The sequence below is a fragment of the Magallana gigas genome, chromosome 8 (genome assembly GCF_963853765.1).
Source record: "Magallana gigas chromosome 8, xbMagGiga1.1, whole genome shotgun sequence".
Taxonomy (NCBI): Eukaryota; Metazoa; Mollusca; class Bivalvia; order Ostreida; family Ostreidae; genus Magallana; species Magallana gigas.
Genome location: NC_088860.1, coordinates 48,029,011 through 48,047,399, shown reverse-complemented (window position 1 = coordinate 48,047,399; position 18,389 = coordinate 48,029,011). Strand labels below are relative to the sequence as shown.

At 36.6% G+C, this 18,389-nt stretch overlaps 2 protein-coding genes across 4 annotated transcripts in view; one reads left to right on the top strand and one right to left on the bottom strand.

The window, feature by feature from the left end:
• Window positions 1-2,151: 2,151 nt before the first annotated feature.
• Window positions 2,152-15,886, top strand: LOC105325193 (ionotropic receptor 25a). Its single transcript, XM_034473681.2, has 15 exons — window positions 2,152-2,352; window positions 3,225-3,368; window positions 4,311-4,574; window positions 5,837-6,015; window positions 6,331-6,384; window positions 6,665-6,823; window positions 7,120-7,287; window positions 7,438-7,554; window positions 8,402-8,500; window positions 9,682-9,864; window positions 10,275-10,617; window positions 11,026-11,275; window positions 11,478-11,662; window positions 12,223-12,364; window positions 13,607-15,886. Exons 1-15 carry the CDS (start codon window positions 2,283-2,285, stop codon window positions 14,037-14,039), a joined length of 2,790 nt encoding a protein of 929 aa, XP_034329572.2. The 5' UTR covers window positions 2,152-2,282; the 3' UTR covers window positions 14,040-15,886.
• The window catches only part of LOC105325190 (protein O-mannosyl-transferase TMTC4), a 16,116-nt gene continuing 12,221 nt past the window's right edge, over window positions 14,495-18,389 (bottom strand). For all 3 annotated transcript variants that reach the window (XM_066068168.1, XM_066068167.1, XM_066068166.1), the window contains 3 exons: window positions 17,871-17,985; window positions 17,517-17,705; window positions 14,495-16,604 (listed from right to left, as the gene is read on the bottom strand). In XM_066068168.1, the coding sequence (XP_065924240.1) occupies window positions 16,462-16,604; window positions 17,517-17,705; window positions 17,871-17,985 (447 nt within the window). In that variant the 3' untranslated portion in view covers window positions 14,495-16,461. The remainder of the gene's footprint in view (window positions 16,605-17,516; window positions 17,706-17,870; window positions 17,986-18,389) is intronic.

The following is an 18,389-nucleotide window of genomic DNA, read 5'->3' as shown; positions in this document are numbered from 1 at the left end:
CCACTCAAATACAGCCGCTGGTTTTTATTTTGAATATTCTGGCGTTGAATAGAAAATGTGCACATAAAAACAACTTGGCGGAATGGTACACAGTTGATGACATGTAAGTGTAAATACTTCACCTCTTTCAATGAAATGAAGTAGTTAAACTTAAAATTTCGGTATTTGAATTATTTTGTCTCAAAGTGTTGGTTTTTAAGGACAGAATATATAAAAACGGAATCCCAAACCGAGAATGTAGAAGTTACTCTACCGACCAATGTCATGATGTAGTCCATTTCATGGTTATGCCTGCATTACTTAAATTTAATAACAGAAGATCTAAACCCATTAAACAGACACCATTATATTGTAAAACAAACTAGTGAAATAGAAATATGGTAGGCTCAGTACTGTCAGGCTCCTACTAGCACTAGCTAGCTGGTGAACCCTTTAGCTCAGTCAGCAGAGCGTTGGTTTCTAAACTGTAGGGTCCTGGGTTCGAATCTAGGTGTGGTCATTCCTCCTCTTCGATTACACTATTTTCGAATACTTCGAATCCAGTACTGATGCATGTACAATGTACTATTGTATATCTACATTTTTCTCGATTGCAATGTTCAGAACCCTGGTCCTCTAAATGATGGAGCCACTACTTTTTACTCAGAACATAATAAATAATTGCGTAAGCCAATCATATTTTTACGCCTAGTCTTTATGTTTCTAAAAAGTCACAACATCGTAATAGAATCATAGGCATGATTTGAAATCACCTAGGTGAAGTTAATTAAGCGTAGAATCGCTCTTGAACAGAATCGCTCCGAAGCCTTAATGCAGATAAAAGGCCTATAGAATGCGACAAATCGATCTTCTTTTAATTCACTTCACAGCCGATGAAACACTTCCATTAATTTGTTGAATCATATAGTTACAATTATTGGACGATATAATTTTTTCCCTGGCGATTGATACGCATCAGTTATGTTAAAAACCAAGTTTTATTTGCTTCATTGGTGCTTGTAACATTAATATTTATTTTCTTTATTTGAATACAACGTTTGAATTGAGTAAAGTACACGACCAGTTTATTAATAATTCATTCTCAATCATAGATTACCCCCCCCCCCTCTCCGCACCCCCACCTGCGGTTATAAAGCTAGAGCAAAGCTAAGTTTGTTTTGTTAAAACTCATGTACATTAACTAATTTAATTTTAAGATCTTTTAACTTGAACAAAAAGTAGTGACAAAGAGTAATTGTTTCATTATTTTATTTATAAATAACAAAATAACAGTACTACAGTACTACTAGTATCAAAATATAAAGAATTGCACTTTATAAATTAATATTTCTTTCAACATGTAATATATTACCTGTATGTGAAAAAAAAAAGCTATGAAAATAAGACCATATTGCGTCCGTTTCGTGATTAAAAAACCAACATAGAGCTAAACAAATTTCAATTCTCCAAATAAAGCTTGTTCATAATACTTCTCGTAAAATTTTAATTCTTTATGAAAGGAAAGTAGGACGATACAAAAACTCGGACGGTCGCGCTGGATTGTTGAAGAAAAACTTTTGAGATCACCTGTACAAAAGGGATTCGAACTGAAAATGATAACCACATAAATGAATTTCTCGAGGATGTTGAAATTGATATTTTTATCGATGGTCGTTAATTAGTACGAGTGATAGATAAAGAACATGTGTATTAAATTGGCCGTTAATTTGATATTGAGTATACCTTCGAAGGTGAAAAGCAGATCCTGAGGTCAAAGGTCGACCATGTACTATTAGCACTGACAGTGCTAGGCGATGTTTTACTCACATACAAACAACAAACGTCAAAAGATTAAAATTTGAGAGCATGTAATGTTGGCCATGTATCAATGAAGCAGTAATGAAATGCCATTGAATTCACAAAGTTGTAAGTTAAACTCAGTCATAAATAAATTTTCTCAAAAGATAAGAAATTTTATAAAAATGCATCAGATTATCTGCCCCCCCCCCCCCCCGCCCCCTCCCCCCCCCCCCTCATATATTTAAAAATAGCTTGATGAAATGATAATTCACATATATCTACAATTGTTGTACACAGGTCTTTGTTTGCGTGGCTGACTACGCCGCTATTGAGAACTTATTTCTCATTAATTAATATTCAGATAATTAGTTTCAAATCGATCATCCACCGCTAACTCATGCCCGGGTAGGCACGGCGATCCAGCATCTCGTGTACCGAGCAGACGACATTTTAATGGCGCGGGATCTGGTGATGAGATTGAGCGGTACTACCAAGGACTGGACATGTTGAGTCGAGTACTGCTGTGTATTGTCTTATTACATCAGTCAGTACTAGTACAGACACTGGATGTAGGTAGGTACTATAGCGATACTAACTGTAGGTAAATATAAACAGAGAATACAGTCATCGGAATAGGTATATATAGTAGCGAGCGTTCTACGCCTCATCTTTAATGGCTTTCGGGAAGACATATTGATGGGGGATGGTTAGAGAAGTACAATAACTGAAGTGTGACTTGTATACAAGAAGTTATAGCGTCAATAACAAGTAGATGACAACATCTGGCGAGATCTCGATACATTGAAACTTCCCTAGTTTGATTTTGTCAAATCTCAAAATGATATTGATCGCACGAATTGTCCTTTCTAAAGACGTTGGATCTAATCGCAATAATGTACATTCATTTTTTTAATGAAAAAATTCAGCATATTCGAAAATTGCAGATCGTATAACCTCATCTCAGTTTCGTTTTAAAGGTTTCAATTTTTAAGTTTTATAATATAATCTATTTCTTTTTTTATTCACTCTATCATTTTCATTTTAGACTTCATTTCATGCTGGTCGTTTTTCTTCTGTAAGCCGTAGTTATCTAATATCAATTTTTCCTGTTAACATAATAACAGATTCATATTCCTTTAACATTGATTTACTGAATGCATGGCATACAAGCTAAGATACTGTAGTTTTTACGGCTATCATTTGTCAACCGCTTTTACCTATATAATATTAACAGAACCGGACCACAATAAGACTGAATTGTTTAGACTTTAGATATTTCCTTTGTATAAAGATATAGGAAATATTTTGGATTAAATTTTTTTTTAGATCCGATAGGCTGTTTGTTAATATAAACTTAAAGGGTTATTTAGCATCTAGCCTCCTTTATATATTTATAGTATATACTTGATTGGTTTTTACCTACTCGTACTCATCCCTTGTTTCAGTGGCAGTGCTGGCGGAGGAGAAACATAAAAGTCTTAAACTCCTGGAGGACACACTGAAAGATGAAGGTCAACTACACGGCTGGACAGGGGCGGTCAAGGTCATCAAACTGAACGACACCAACCCTATAACAGCCCTGGATAAAGGTAGGTATACCCCATCACAGCTGTAGACAAAGGTAGATATACCCCATCACAGCCCTAGACAAAGGTAGATATACCCCATCACAACCCTAGACAAAGGTAGATATACCCCATCACAACCCTAGACAAAGGTAGATATACACCATCACAGCCCTAGACAAAGGTAGATATACACCATCACAGCCCAAGACAAAGGTAGATATACCCCATCGCAGCCCTAGACAAAGGTAGATATACCCCATCACAGGCCTAGACAAAGGTAGATATACCCCATCACAACCCTAGACAAAGGTAGATATACCCCATCACAACCCTAGACAAAGGTAGATATACCCCATCACAGCCCTAGACAAAGGTAGATATACACCATCACAACCTAAGACAAAGATATATATACCCCATCACAACCCTAGACAAAGGTAGATATACCCCATCACAGCCCTAGACAAATGTAAATATACCCCATCACAGCCCTAGACAAAGGTAGATATACCCCATCACAGCCCTAGACAAAGGTAGATATACACCATCACAACCTTAGACAAAGGTAGATATACCCCATCACAACCCTAGACAAAGGTAGATATACCCCATCACAGCCCTAGACAAATGTAAATATACCCCATCACAGCCCTAGACAAAGGTAGATATACACTATCTAAGCTATAGACAAATGATGATCCTAATCACAGCTCTAGACAGAGGTAGATATATATCCCATCACAACCCTAGACAAAGATAGATATATATCCCATCACAACCCTAGACAAAGATAGATATATATCCCATCACAACCCTAGACAAAGGTAGATTCTAGAAATAACTGCTGTAGACAAAGGTAGATATACCCATTCACAGCCCTTGATAAAGACAGATATACTCAACCACATGTTTAGAATACATTGCAACAGTCTGCACTTGTTGAATGAGTTTATCTCTTTCCAGTGTGTTCCGTGATGTCTGAGGGGGCGGTACTGTTGATTGACATGGCTGACCCCTTGACGGGTCAACTGTTAAGGTCATTTGCACGGTCCACGGGGTTACCATACGTCACTTTACTGGACAAAGCTACGCTGATCGAGAAAGACTTCAACCCTGACCTTCACCTCCAGATAGAGCCGCCGGGGTCCGTGTTGATGGGGGTGGTTCGTGACGTCATTACCCACGAACATTTGACTGGAATAGCTGTCTTGTATGATAACTCCTTTGGTGAGCATTTCTTCAGTCCTATGGAGCAAGAAGTTGGGGGATATTTTCTTGCGTGTGCCTGTCTAACAATATATCTGTCTCTCCGTTTGTCTGTCTGTCTGTCAGTCGATCTAACCCCTAGCTATCCGTCTGCCTGTTCGACTTTCTACCTGACAACTTGCACTTGAAACAATATTTCAATATAATGAAAGATAAATGCACTGCCGTTTTTAGTGAATCGAAATGTGAAAATCAGACATCGTGATTCTTTGCAATCATCCCCAGAGAAAAAAAATGTTCATTAAACAAATGCGTTAAAAAATCCCAAGTGATTGTGTTTATTCCGATCAACCATAGTGATTAACATTATAAAATTTTGTAATCAATTTATTTACACATAATATCAATGAAATCAAAATCGACTCTTAAATCCATTAATTTTTTTAGTAACGAGTCCCGCTGACATCAACTTTCCTTTCAAAGCAATTTGAGCTGTATTTTTTTAGAATTTTATTTTGCTGTAAAAACCTGCTAGTATATATATAGTAAGTCTGCATAAAACTTAAACTTTTTTGATAGATAAGGTTGGAAAAAATCATTAATTTTTGTCAGAGGAAAGATATCCCTTCTAAGGAACATATAGCAAATCAATTTTTGTACAGGCCGACAATAATTCAATTTTACGCCAATTAAGGTTCCTTAACGGCCCTTGTCACAAAAATTTGGCGAAAAGAATTTTAAAAACCATGATATTTTTGTCATTTAAGTAAAAAATAACTTTTTCGTTAAAAAAAAATTCTTCATGAAAATTGCAGCTCATATTGCTTTTAAGTCAATTTCAAACATTAAGTCTAAGTTTTTGACCTCAATCCTTTGCACATTTCATTTGGAAATTTGAGTTGAGGACTGAGTTAAGAGACTGCAAATTTCAATGACGGTGGGGGCCAGTTCAACTAAATGAACCGTAAACCATTGATCATACTCAGAGGATTGCATATATTTTAATAACCGTGATATTTTCAATCAATATTTTTAGCCAATAAGATTTACTGTTAGAAATGTCAGAAAGAAAATTTAAAAAAGAAAATGGAAGCTAATGCACTGTTTGGTTGCGTTAAAGAGAAATCGCAAACAGAATCCTTATCCGCTCAGTCAATCAATATAATAATGTTCAGATCACTCTTGGGTAAACCTTTTAAAGTTCAAAACAAATAAATCGTGAATTAGCTATCCGGGCGGTTCATTTAAAAATATTAAAGAGTTTTGTTATTTACACTCCACAGATCTGGATAAAATTCCTAAAAGATTTCTAACGGGACTTCCGGCTCAGCACCTGTTTCAGGAAATTGCTTCCAGTTCCCACAATGCAACACTCCGGCAACTCTATCGATTGGAAGACAATCAGATTCGTAATTTTTTCATCGTTGCAAACAAGGAAAACGTTAAGACAATCCTTGAAACGGTACAATGTAGCACAATGTTTTTGAATCCCGTTGAGGGCATGCATGCATTAGTGTTAAAAAAATATTAGTCAGAAAACACGTCAGACACCTTCACTTGTGATCTTTATCTAAGTTACAAAAGAATCCTTTGACAAAAAATGGAAGAATTTATAAATCCCGATTTTAATAGAATACTGATAACATAATAGACTAGATTTAAGATAGATACACGTATTTCGAATAATTTAGAAATGTATGAGAATATATATAAATAGAATATGTTAAACTATGATAATTACAGTCAATCTCGTGAATTTCTCTTTTTCTACTTCCAGGCCAGCGGCACTAAACTTATGGACGAAAAATATCATTGGTTTGTTTTGACTAAGGTAAAAAAAAAATGAAAAACTAATAACAATTAACTTTCATTGTCATCACCCTGATGTTAAGTTGGCAACAATTAAAACTCATGACACTAGTCGAAGCAATGCACGAAGAAGTTTGGAAAGTAAAGTTTGATAAATGTCCTCGACTTTCATTGCCATGCAGGACATAAGCGTGACATGAGCAAATGTTTTCGGTTTAGATCTCCAATCATACATTATTATATTACTGCATAAAGAATTATACGTTGCAAAGTTACACAACTGACCTGACTTTCGTCGGTAGGACATGAGCATCACGTGTCAGGGGTGTAAGACCCACGGGAGGGGCACCGTTCTTCTGTTCACGGGACAGCCCAACAACGACATCATGCAGAACGAGTACATCCCCTTCATCCGGGGACTGTCCAAGTATATCTCCACCTTCACGGCGGACGGCTCCAATGTACGTACTCAGTCACGAAGTGTAGTACTTTTGTTTTTAAAGACAACTACCATGATTTGAGTTTTTCAGGTTTCTTTGTGTGTGTCTAAAACTTCTTGGTTGGTTTACATATGATTGACAAATTTAGTATTCGCTCAAAGATGGGCGGGAAACCACACGGGATTAAATATATACATTGATTTAATCGGAAATTAAACTGTAACAAAGTGTATGCTTTTACAACACAAAAATGTATATTATATTGCAATGATCATCATATACATATGATAGTCACCTACTATATGTTTTTTGAACAGATAGATGAAGCATTTATATTTGATTTGATGAACATGATCGGCACCCGCCTTGTTAATCAGAATGTGGACCAATCAGTGAGTCTGAATCAAAGTGACTGCTACAGCGTCACCGGACCGGAACCGGAAGTCTACAACCAAAGCAGGGCGTTTATCCATAGTTTCGTGAACGTGAGTGCATTTACCAATCAACACTATTTGTTTACTTATTCAAATATATACTAAATGCAACATGATCAGAGTATGTATAAACAAGATTAGTTCCATTGAGTTAGCTCGCTATTGGTGAAATCATACGGGTCTTTCCAATGTCGTTCCCAGAGATCCAGGAATGGCGTGTTCGGACCTCTCTACTTCAAGGACAACGTGCTCACACAGAGGCTGACCTTGTCCGTCAAACGATTGACCTTCACCCAACAAGCCCAGTCAACCGAAACAGTAGGTTCTTGTCAGAGAGCAGAATTTTGAGTGTAAACGCCTGTCTTACCATTCTGACTCAAAGTTATACTCTGTAGGCTAGTTTGGATCTATTAAACGTTTGAACATAATAATACTTAAATAGTATGGTCGGCCAAGATTTTATTGTTGGGGAATATATTGCTATGGTCATTAAACTACTAGTAGTCATGAAAGTTCACTTGTATCATACCAGCAATACATACATGTACATTTGAATGGTTAGAACAGACAAATTTTTTGCACTGTAACAAAATATCGGATGTTATCAATATCCTATATAATATATGTTCAACAACTGGCAGCTTCATCATTTCCATGTCATTTCTATGCATGTCTACCTGCAGTAACAATGGCTTTCAATCAATTGACACGAAAGTTCTAAATGAAATTTATACCGAGAGACAGTCAGGTCGATTTTACTCTTTCAACATACATTTACTAGCTTTAATGTTTTACGGTCATTGCAAGGTTTGAAATATAGTTGATACGAATATAAGTTAATTTACAGTAGAGCGACACTCGAACCTTTTTAAAACACCTCATATATGTACTGTAGATTCCTTATTTTACGCGAGTATATATATACTTAATTCCGCTATTCCTCCAGAATATAAAATCGCGAATGCAGGATTTTTATCAAAGTTTTAATATGTAGTTTACATCAGAAAATTAAAAGCGAGATGTGCCTCTCGCGATATTTTGCGGATATTAATTCCTCGAGTTTAATTAGGAATCTTCAGTACTGTCTTTGGTACAATCTATGTTTAATTAGTTTAATTAGGAATCTCCAGTACTGTCTTTGGTACACTCTCTGTTTGTTTCCTAGATCGGTAACTGGACGGCTGAGCGAGGCCTGAGTCTGTTGGACACCAGTCTACTTAAACCACCAGGCAAGAAGAAATATAAGATCGTGGTGGTCCCCAGCGTAAGTGCTCATAAACATGTGTATGTGTTGCTACAGCAGTTTGAGGAAATGTCCTACAAGTTTATGGCTAACTCTGATTTATGCATCCTAACCATAGTCAAAGAGGGTACATTGCTTTGCAAATGTAGTACCTTTTTGTTAACTATCTAGATAACCACTCCCCTGACAGCAGTTACCAGGTAGATAACTTTATAAATAGTTTGGCAAAAATTGATCCTATCAAACGGCTAGTCAAAGAAGCTTATAGAAAACGTTAACTAACAAGAGGCCCATGGGCCACATCGCTCACCTCAGGAACAATAGGTATGATGACATCAGCTTCATGGAATCATAATACAAACTATCTGGACAATGTACAATAATACATGTAGATCCTGTATAAATAAAATCCATTTTTCCCCTGGATATTCTTATGTTTATAATCATTATTCCCTTTTCTAACAAGATGATTTTATAGCAATACCACATGTTGAGTACTGCAATTCTCAAAAAGACCCTTAACAATTGTTTATATATGGGATATAAACCTACATCAAACTCTGGACCTTCTAGTGAGGCCGACGAATTGTCCTGGGGCCAAAGTCTTAACAATTATAAAGAAACATTTAGCTGATTAGTTACTTAGAAGAAGATTTTTAAAGATTTACTATACCTATTCCTTTGTAAAACTTTGACCCCCTCCCACCGTTGTGGCCCCACCCTACTCCCGGGGGTGTCATTTGTTTCACAACTTTGAATCTACACTACCTGAGGATGCTTCCACACACATTTCAGCTTTCCTGGCTGATTAGTTTCTGAGAAGATTTTTAAAGATTTACTCTTTATATTCCTATGTAAAACTTTCCTAGCCTAATGGTTCTTGAGAAGAAGATTGTTTAAAATTTCTCAAAATTTTTCATTAATTTCCAATGATCTCCCCTTGAAAAAGAGCATGGCCCTTAATTTTCATAACTTTGAATCCCCTTTGCCTAAGGATGATTTGTGCCAAGTTTAGTTGAAACTGGCCCAGTAGTTCTTGAGAAGATGTTGAAAATGTGAAAAGTTTAACACAGACAGACGGACAGACAGACGGCAGACAAAATGTGATCAGAAAAGCTCACTTGAGCTAAAAACCAATCCCTTAAAGCACCAGTATAAGAAAAAACCTAGGATAAACAAAAACAATTGTTTGTTACCTTCAGTATCCTCCGTTTGTGATACCCAAGGGAAACAACTCGTTTGACGGTTACTGCATCGACCTGCTCCACGAGATACAGGGTGTGCTGAAGTTTGACTACGAGTTGTACCCGAGTCCTGACGGCTTGGTGGGATCCATGGACGACCAGGGACAATGGAACGGAGTCGTCAAGGAGCTCATGGAGAAGGTCAGTGAGTCTTACTTAGGAGAAAGGAAAAACAAGCTTTACAAAACGTGTTGTCTCTATCTCCGAATAATCTTTACTTTACGGTAAATTGTATAATTAATTCAAACACGGATATTTTCACGCGTTGTTTTCAAATATACATAAATAAGTAGTTGCATTTATAATGAGAACAAATGGCATGTGTTTTTTCTACGTTGAAAATGCTTGAGCATCCAAGTTAATATTTAATACAATTTGCAAGTTGATGTTTGGGTTTATAACTACGCAAAGTCTATTTCTTTCTACTCGCAAATTGATTTACCAAAACTACCACAAGTATAAACTCCAGGCAATCCCTCCATTGTAAATACCTATGTGTAGCATGATTTTTTCAAACACTGAGAAAAATTTACTTTTATGTGCTTCCTTAGAGAGCTGACATAGCAATAGGCCCTATATCTGTGATGGCCGAGCGAGAGAACGTGATAGACTTTACCGTGCCGTACTACGACTTGGTGGGGCTGACCATCCTGCTCAAGAAGCCCGAGTTTGACTATGAACTCTTCAAGTTCCTGATCGTCCTGGACGAGAACGTCTGGCTTTGTATCATCGCCTCCTACTTCCTGTTTAGCGGGCTGCTTTACGCCTTTGACAAGCTGAGTCCGTATAGCTATCAGAACAACCGCCGGAAGTACGAGAACGTCACGCCAGAGCCCCGGATCTTCACCATCAAGGAGGGCATCTGGTTCTGTATGATGTCTCTCACGCCGCAAGGTTTGTCAGTCTACACAGGTTGTTCTTTAAAGAACGCCTCACAGTTTATAGTCAACTGTCGTTTCCCTATACATGTACGTGCATTAAAAATCAAACTGTTTCAATATATATATCATACCAACCCTTCCCTAACCTGTAATTTTACAAGTGAAAAGAAAAACCCATACTTGTATATTAATAGTCGAAAACAAATGCTGCAAAAGTGCAAATCTTCCTCATGTAAAATCGTTTTTAGCATGCTTTCGATATTTGTTCGCTCAACTTATCACTAGAATAAAATATTCTTTGCACTGAATGCATAAAACAACTACGCCCATATTTTCTATCAATGTTGTCAAATAGAAAGACTTCAGTAAGCATTCCCCCGGAAGTTGGTGGTGCTTTAACTGTTACATGGCCTCGTTATAGGTGGGGGAGAGGCCCCACGGGCGTTGTCGGGCCGCCTGATTGCTGCCACCTGGTGGCTTTTTGGATTCATCGTCATAGCAACCTACACAGCCAATCTGGCGGCGTTCCTGACTGTGTCTCGTTTGGACGAACCAATCAAATCACTGGACGATCTGTCCAGTCAACACACGGTGAAGTACGCGCCACACAACGGCAGCGCCGCGATGGTGTACTTTCAGAGAATGGCGGAAATAGAGCAGAAATTTTATAGGTAATAAACTGGTATTGAAAAAATAACAAATTTAAGCTCGTGTTATTAGTATGTGATCTTACTCTTAACTGTAAGCTTTACCCAACTAGTTTATTGTGTGTCACCCTTCCGAAAACGCGCAGAAATCTAGTTAAATTGTTAAAATATATGTGTAAGAAAAACCTTATATAACATTTGCATTGCAATGCCCCCCGATTTGCAGCATCTGGAAGAACATGAGTCTGGACGACACACTAAACCCGGTGGAGCGGGCCAAGCTGGCGGTGTGGGACTACCCGGTCAGTAACAAGTACACCAAGCTGTGGGAGACCATGAAGCTGTCGGGGTTCCCCCACTCCCTGGAGGAGGCCCTCACTAGCGTCAAGAACGGAACCTTCGCCTACATCGGTAAATACAGGGGGAGATGTAGACACCGTAGACTGTTTACCTACTTTTATTCGCGGCGACTGTATGTCGCGACTTCACGGAGATGAACTGGTCACGCCGACTAATTTTCGCAAGCAACCCTCATCTTCACCCATTTTGTTATTACACATTTACAATAAGGACTGGGTTGCGGCGTTGGTGAAAACGTCGCGAAATTTCCTCGCACGCGAATAAAAGTTTGATTCAGTACAAATTTGTACTGTATATTTAAAAATTCTAATGAACAATACGTATACATTTAGCTATCGCTAAATGGTCCCTTTTGTCGTTAATATGCAAACTTGATGGTCTAAATCAGAACATGTATAATAGGCATTTGCAATTGCATTTGGTTGAACGAAATTGATTTACAATTCAGCTGGAGGAAAATTGAACAGAAAAATTTGATGTTTCAAACAAAGCAATATACATATTGGAACATTGACTCTAAAACAAAATGATTAATTAGCACTGAAACAAGAGAGTAAAGGTAAAATACATATACCTTATTGTGTTAACCGGTTGACTGGTCCTCATTACAGGTGACGCGGCGGAGAACCAGTACCAGACGATGAGGTCCATGGCGAACTGTGATCTCTGGCAGGTGGGCGAGGAGTTCAGCCGGAAGCCGTTCGCTTTGGCCGTCCAGAACGGGTCGCCGCTTCGTAACGACCTGTCCACCGCGTGAGTACAACTCAAACATAAAATTAACAAAGCAAGGTATACATGTATAAGTCGAACTTAACATCAACGGGATAAGGAATATAACTCAAACAGAACATTAACGCAGTAAGGGAGATAACTCAAACATAACATTAACAGAGTAAGGGAGATAACTCAAACATAACATTAACAGGGTGAGGGAGATAACTCAAATAACATCAACGCAGTAAGGGAGATAACTCTAACATAACATTAACAGAGTAAGGGAGATAACTCTTATATAACATCAACTGGTTTAGGGTGATAACTCAAACATAACATTAACAGAGTAAGGGAGATAACTCTAACATAACATTAACGGAGTAAGGGAGATAACTCTAACATAACATTAACAGAGTAAGGGAGATAACTCAAACATAACATTAACAGAGTAAGGTAGATAATTCAAACATAACATCAATGCAGTAAGGAAGATAACTTTAACATTAAGAGAGTAAGGGAGATAACTCTAACATAACATTAACAGAGTAAGGGAGATAACTCTAACATAACATTAACAGAGTAAGGGAGATAACTCAAATATAACATTAACAGAGTAGGGGAGATAACTCAAACATAACATTAACAGAGTAAGGGAGATAACTCAAACATAACATTAACAGAGTAAGGGAGATAACTCTTATATAACATCAACGCAGTAAGGGAGATAACACAAACATAACATTAACAGAGTAAGGGAGATAACACAAACATAACATTAACAGAGTAAGGGAGATAACTCAAACATAACATCAACAGGGTAAGGGAGATAACTCTTATATAACATCAACTGGTTTAGGGAGATAACTCCAAGCTTCACTGGCTCAAGAGGGATAAGTAGAACAACATCACTGGAGAAAGGGAGATAACACAAACATAGCGTCACTGAAAAAGAGATATAACGTCACTTGAATAAAAGATTTATCTTCCTCAGGGTGTAATGAAAATGTTGTCATTTCAATTTCTTATAGAGAACTATTTATTTGAGTTTGAAGTGAAATTAAATCAATAATACATTATGCAACTTATGACAAAATATCAATTGTGATAAGTGAAGTGAGTGTAATTAAAAGATGATAGTATAAACCAATTACATGTGACCACACAACCTCTTTAATGTGTTTCGTTAGAACTAGCATGTCATAACCTAGAACTTTTTGCTCACACAGTTGAAACTTGAAAAAATGATTTCTTTGTACAGTATGTATATATAATTTTTGACAGCATTCTTCAACTACTTAATCAAAGAATGTTGGAGAAACTAAAAAAGAAATGGTGGGACAAGAACAAAGTGAAGTGTCCCAAACTGGAGAATGAGAGCGAGGGAATCAGCCTAAACAACATTGGCGGGGTGTTCATCCTGATCGCGGGGGGAGCGGCCCTGGCCCTCGTATGTCTTGGCTTCGAACTCTACTTCTTCAAGTACAAGCCCAAACAGGCCTCCAAGAACTACGGGGTCGCCAAGTCTCACTCTAAAGCCAATATCTGCCAGGACGAGAACGGTGCCAGGAAACAGAACGGCGTCAGTAATGGCGGCAGGGCGCCGTCTGAGGACTCACAGGTGACCCCCAGTGTTGAGAGGAAAAACGGGAGTTCTCTTAATATCTTTAACCGACAGAAACGTGGGGTGACTTTCAATTTGGGGGATAGCTTGTAGTTGGTGCAATGTTAATTTTTTGATATATTACAAACAAGTTTACTTGTCAATATTTTTGTCAATACATCTTTTAAAAATATGTTCAATAACAAGAAAGAAAATATGTTCAACAACAAGAAAGTTGTTTATGTGTCAGTATTAATATTTTAAATATTTTCACTTTACATAAAAAAAAAATAAATTTAAAAGTAATGATTTTAACATTTTTCATTGAATAATATTGAAATTTAATTATTCGGCAATTAAAAAATATCAAAGATTTATGTATATATATGTGCTTGTATTATTGTGAAGGAGTTTTCTTTCTGTTTAAATGTTATCAATGGTTGATATATACTCAGTATGTGATATCATAACCATTATTGTTTTTGTTTTTTGATGGTGTAATTTAACATGTACTTATACAAATACTTAACAATACGAGCTGCAATTTTTATACTGATTTTTTCTTTTAATATGAAAAATGTTATTTTCCACTAAATTGACAAAAATATCATAGTTTTTAAAGTTCTGTTAGCTATATTTTTATTTGAAAAGCTGTAAAGAAGCAAAATTGAATTATTGTCGTCCTGGTCAAAAATTGATCTGCTATATATTCCTTAGAAGAGAAATCTTTCTTCTGACGAAAATTAATGATTCTTTCAAACCTTTTTTATCATAAGAGTTTAATTCACATGCAGACTTGTCATACTAGCAAGTTTTTGTAGCAAAATAAAATTCTTAAAAAAATAAGCTCATATTGCTTTAAGATTTTTTCACTATCTTAGTGTTTGGTATCCAGAACTTTAAAAGTTTTCTTCTATTTCCCTTTTCAGCATCAACTATACATGTACCCAGTTCAAATTGTCTTCCTCTCCTCAATGTTTCTATATCTTCATAACACTTTTTCTTCATGAAAATCCAACCTCTTCTTTTTAGATCATATGACCTGAGATGATTTATTCCACCTTCCATTCCTTTTCCGAGTGACCAGCAAATTCAAGTAATTAAATCTATATACATAACAAAAAACCCAGAGAATTTCAGCAAAGCTTTGTTTTATAATATGAATCAACATTTGATATGCACAAGTATTATGGCTCAAATCAGTGATAAAATGGTAACATAATTTACACATGTCATGTCGTGCTAATAATGATACATCATTATGCAATTACATCCCAAAAGTGGAAAAACATCAACCAAAAAAATACAACAACAATAGTCGACACAAAAATAAACTTCTGTTTACAACAAAGCACAGCACTCAACATACAAAACAAGCACTTGGACCCAAAAAATAATATATTGGTTTTCAGGCAGAGCCCCTTCAGTCAAATGTAATTGCCATATTAATGAAACGGGGAATAGCTCAATTTTCAGTTCCAAATTAAAATATGAAATTTGAGTTATTCCACTTTGCAACTCTTAAAAAAAAAAGTAAAAAAAAATAAACACACACAGACACTGATTCGATCATCCAGTGTAAACAGTACAACCTTCCTCAGAATCTGTAAAAATATATTGCAAGGTTTTGTGTCTCTTCATAATATATATGAGATCATTGCATAACAAAATACCTACACATGTACATGGGAATGTTTTAAACACTTTTTTGTATAAGTATAAACCGTTATGAAAATTCACGGTATATGAGTGAGAAAAACATACACAGTACAGATACAATTATTGGAATCTGTTGAGGTGGAATGAACTAATTAACTTGCTATACATGGAATGCTACAAGACAGGAATGCAATCAATGGAAATAATTACAGTTTAACTATAAATGATTTCATCTAAAAATAATAATTCTTTTCAATTCTCTAAGTAAATAAAGATCTGTCTCTTCTCTTCACATCTCATACCCCTGGTGACAAAAAACAAACAAGGCCAGTAACTCTGTCCTTGCTTTCTCCGACACAGATGGACACTTAGTTCTGTAAGCCTTTTATGTCCAGCACTGACGGACAGTGACTGAGAGTCTTACTGAACCTGACCACTATTTTGTGTCTCTTGTGAAAACAACCGCACTTGTGATAATGCCACATAATTCACTAGTAATTTATTTAAGATGTCTGTTTAAGTTCATATAACAGACTTTTTATGAATAATCATGTTTAATCTATTAAGTAGAACACAGTTACGATTACAACATTTGTCTACATGATTAATAGGACAAGTTTTGAATTACAGAAAATTTTGTAGAATTTCTCATTGTTATAGTGGGAATGTTCTCCAGGTGTATCAGGTAATTACGGTACAGGTAAGTTTCCTTGGTAACTTGTACACAATAAGGAAAGGAATGTTTCCATGGACACCAGGTACAGAACCATGATATGTTTCACAGGTATCTTATTGGACTCCTGTAGGTACATTTGTATGCAAAAAAAAATCTTTGGCATCAGAATCTGGCGGAATGTTTTGGAGGTTTTAAGACATGCTAGGATTTGGCGTTTTTGCTGTATTTACGGCGGAGCATCTGAAGGTTCTGTTGGACATTGTGGCTGGAGGGGTCCAGCTCCAGCGCCTTCATGTATGCTCTCTCGGCCTCAGCAGGCTTGTCCCACCGATGGTACAGCACACCTGGAATTATATCAATACATCAATAGAAAACTTAACTGTGTTAATCTGCTCAAAGTAATCCAAGACTGAGATGAAATATGGAGACCTTTAGTAATTTATACCATGGACTCACAAAAGAATTTTTTTTAATATATAACATTGTTATAAAACATCCATGGATAGCATATTTATAAACAAGCATTCATTTTTGTTGATGTAGTAATATCAGCTTATCCCAATGATGGTACAGCACACCTATATTATTAATAGATCTACACGTGACATCATTGTGTTACCGGTAACTTACTCAAAGTAAGCTAGTACCAAAAACAGGAAGAGTTGGATGTCCAAATTTCAGTTATTAAAACCATAGATTGAAAAGTAATTTTTTTTTTGTAAACATCATTGGGAAACATTCTTGGAAAGCATATACTGTGGTTCTAGTATTATTCTAGGGCATTGATATTTGATGCTGTAATAAAATTCACAGTATCCAGGAGATTTAAATTCATTGAATAAATGTTCCATCAATATTGAATAACATTTGATACAAACTTTCATACTGCTATGAATATTTGATTAATACGTAAATCGGCTGGACAAGATCCATGATTATTGGTATTCTATGAATATTGATCAAACCACAGTTCACATTTTAAATGTTTTCTTTCATTGAACATTAAGGCAGCTTACACAGTCTTACTTATGGTACAGTACTCCTATGATAAGAGAGATAACTCTCACTGACACCAAATAATGTCAGAAGTAATTTCTGTCATTTTCTGCATTACAAAGTTGAGACTGTGTGCATTTTATTAACTTGGTAAATAATATCAAATAAAGTTCTCTATGTTCAAGTATAAAAAAGTTTCTTACAAAAAAAGACAACACATTTTCATAACCAAGATATAGTTATATCATATAATTCCTTACCTAAGTTGGCGTACATCTTGGCTACAGGAGAATTGCCGCTGAGCTGTATGGCCTTAAGGAAGTACTGCTCACTCTCCTTGTAGCGGTCCGCTTTACCCATCACGTTGGCCAGGTTAAAGTAGGGGGTCGGGTCGTTAGGGAAAAGTTTGACCGCCTCCTTACCCACCATCTCTGCCTGCTCCAGTTTCTCTGCAAGATAAAATTTTACTTCTTAAAAAAAAACGACAATATTAGGCAGCTTTTATGCCTCCTTAATGTTACAAGTTTGACTTATCCCAAAAATACTGTTCAGCTGAAGCAGCTATAAATAATTACCTATTCAACTCTTTAAGGAGGGTATTTCTGAACACTGACCTATATTATCCAATAAGATGACCATGTTGCTCCAGGCGTTGAGGTGCTTCGGCTTCAGGAGGGTGGCGTTTCTCCAGGCATTCAGAGCCATTTGGTGTTGTCCCATGTCCAGGTACTGTAACACAGAAGTACAACTTACAGTACAACCTATTATTCCATGAATATACATAGAGTTTGAACGAAATAAACCAACACTTATGACATCTAATCATAAAAAAAGTCAGAAAAAACATATTCTCCCACTCATGCTCGTGTATCTCCACTGCACACTGACAGAGGTTAAAGAGCTACTCCTGGCTCTTCTCTCTTATATTGACCCTGTTCTACTACCAATGGCTAGTGACAACTGCTGGGATTGGTCACTTTGTTTATGAACAGGTTGTTAATCATACAACTGTCTCACAGTTTTCTGTTCACCAGAAACAACTTGCCCAACTTTTCACAAGATAACATGGAGCTGGTCAAACACTCACCAGGTTACCGTAACACACTCACCAGGTTACTGCAACACACTCACCA

Excerpts from the sequence above, each read along its gene's own strand:
- LOC105325193 (XM_034473681.2), top strand. The coding sequence starts at position 2,283 with ATGTTGAGTCGAGTACTGCTGTGTATTGTCTTATTACATCAGTCAGTA. Across the intron at positions 2,353-3,224 it reads AGTACAGACACTGGATGTAG|TGGCAGTGCTGGCGGAGGAG; the intron begins GTAGGTACTATA and ends CCCTTGTTTCAG. Across the intron at positions 6,385-6,664 it reads ATTGGTTTGTTTTGACTAAG|GACATGAGCATCACGTGTCA; the intron begins GTAAAAAAAAAA and ends TTTCGTCGGTAG.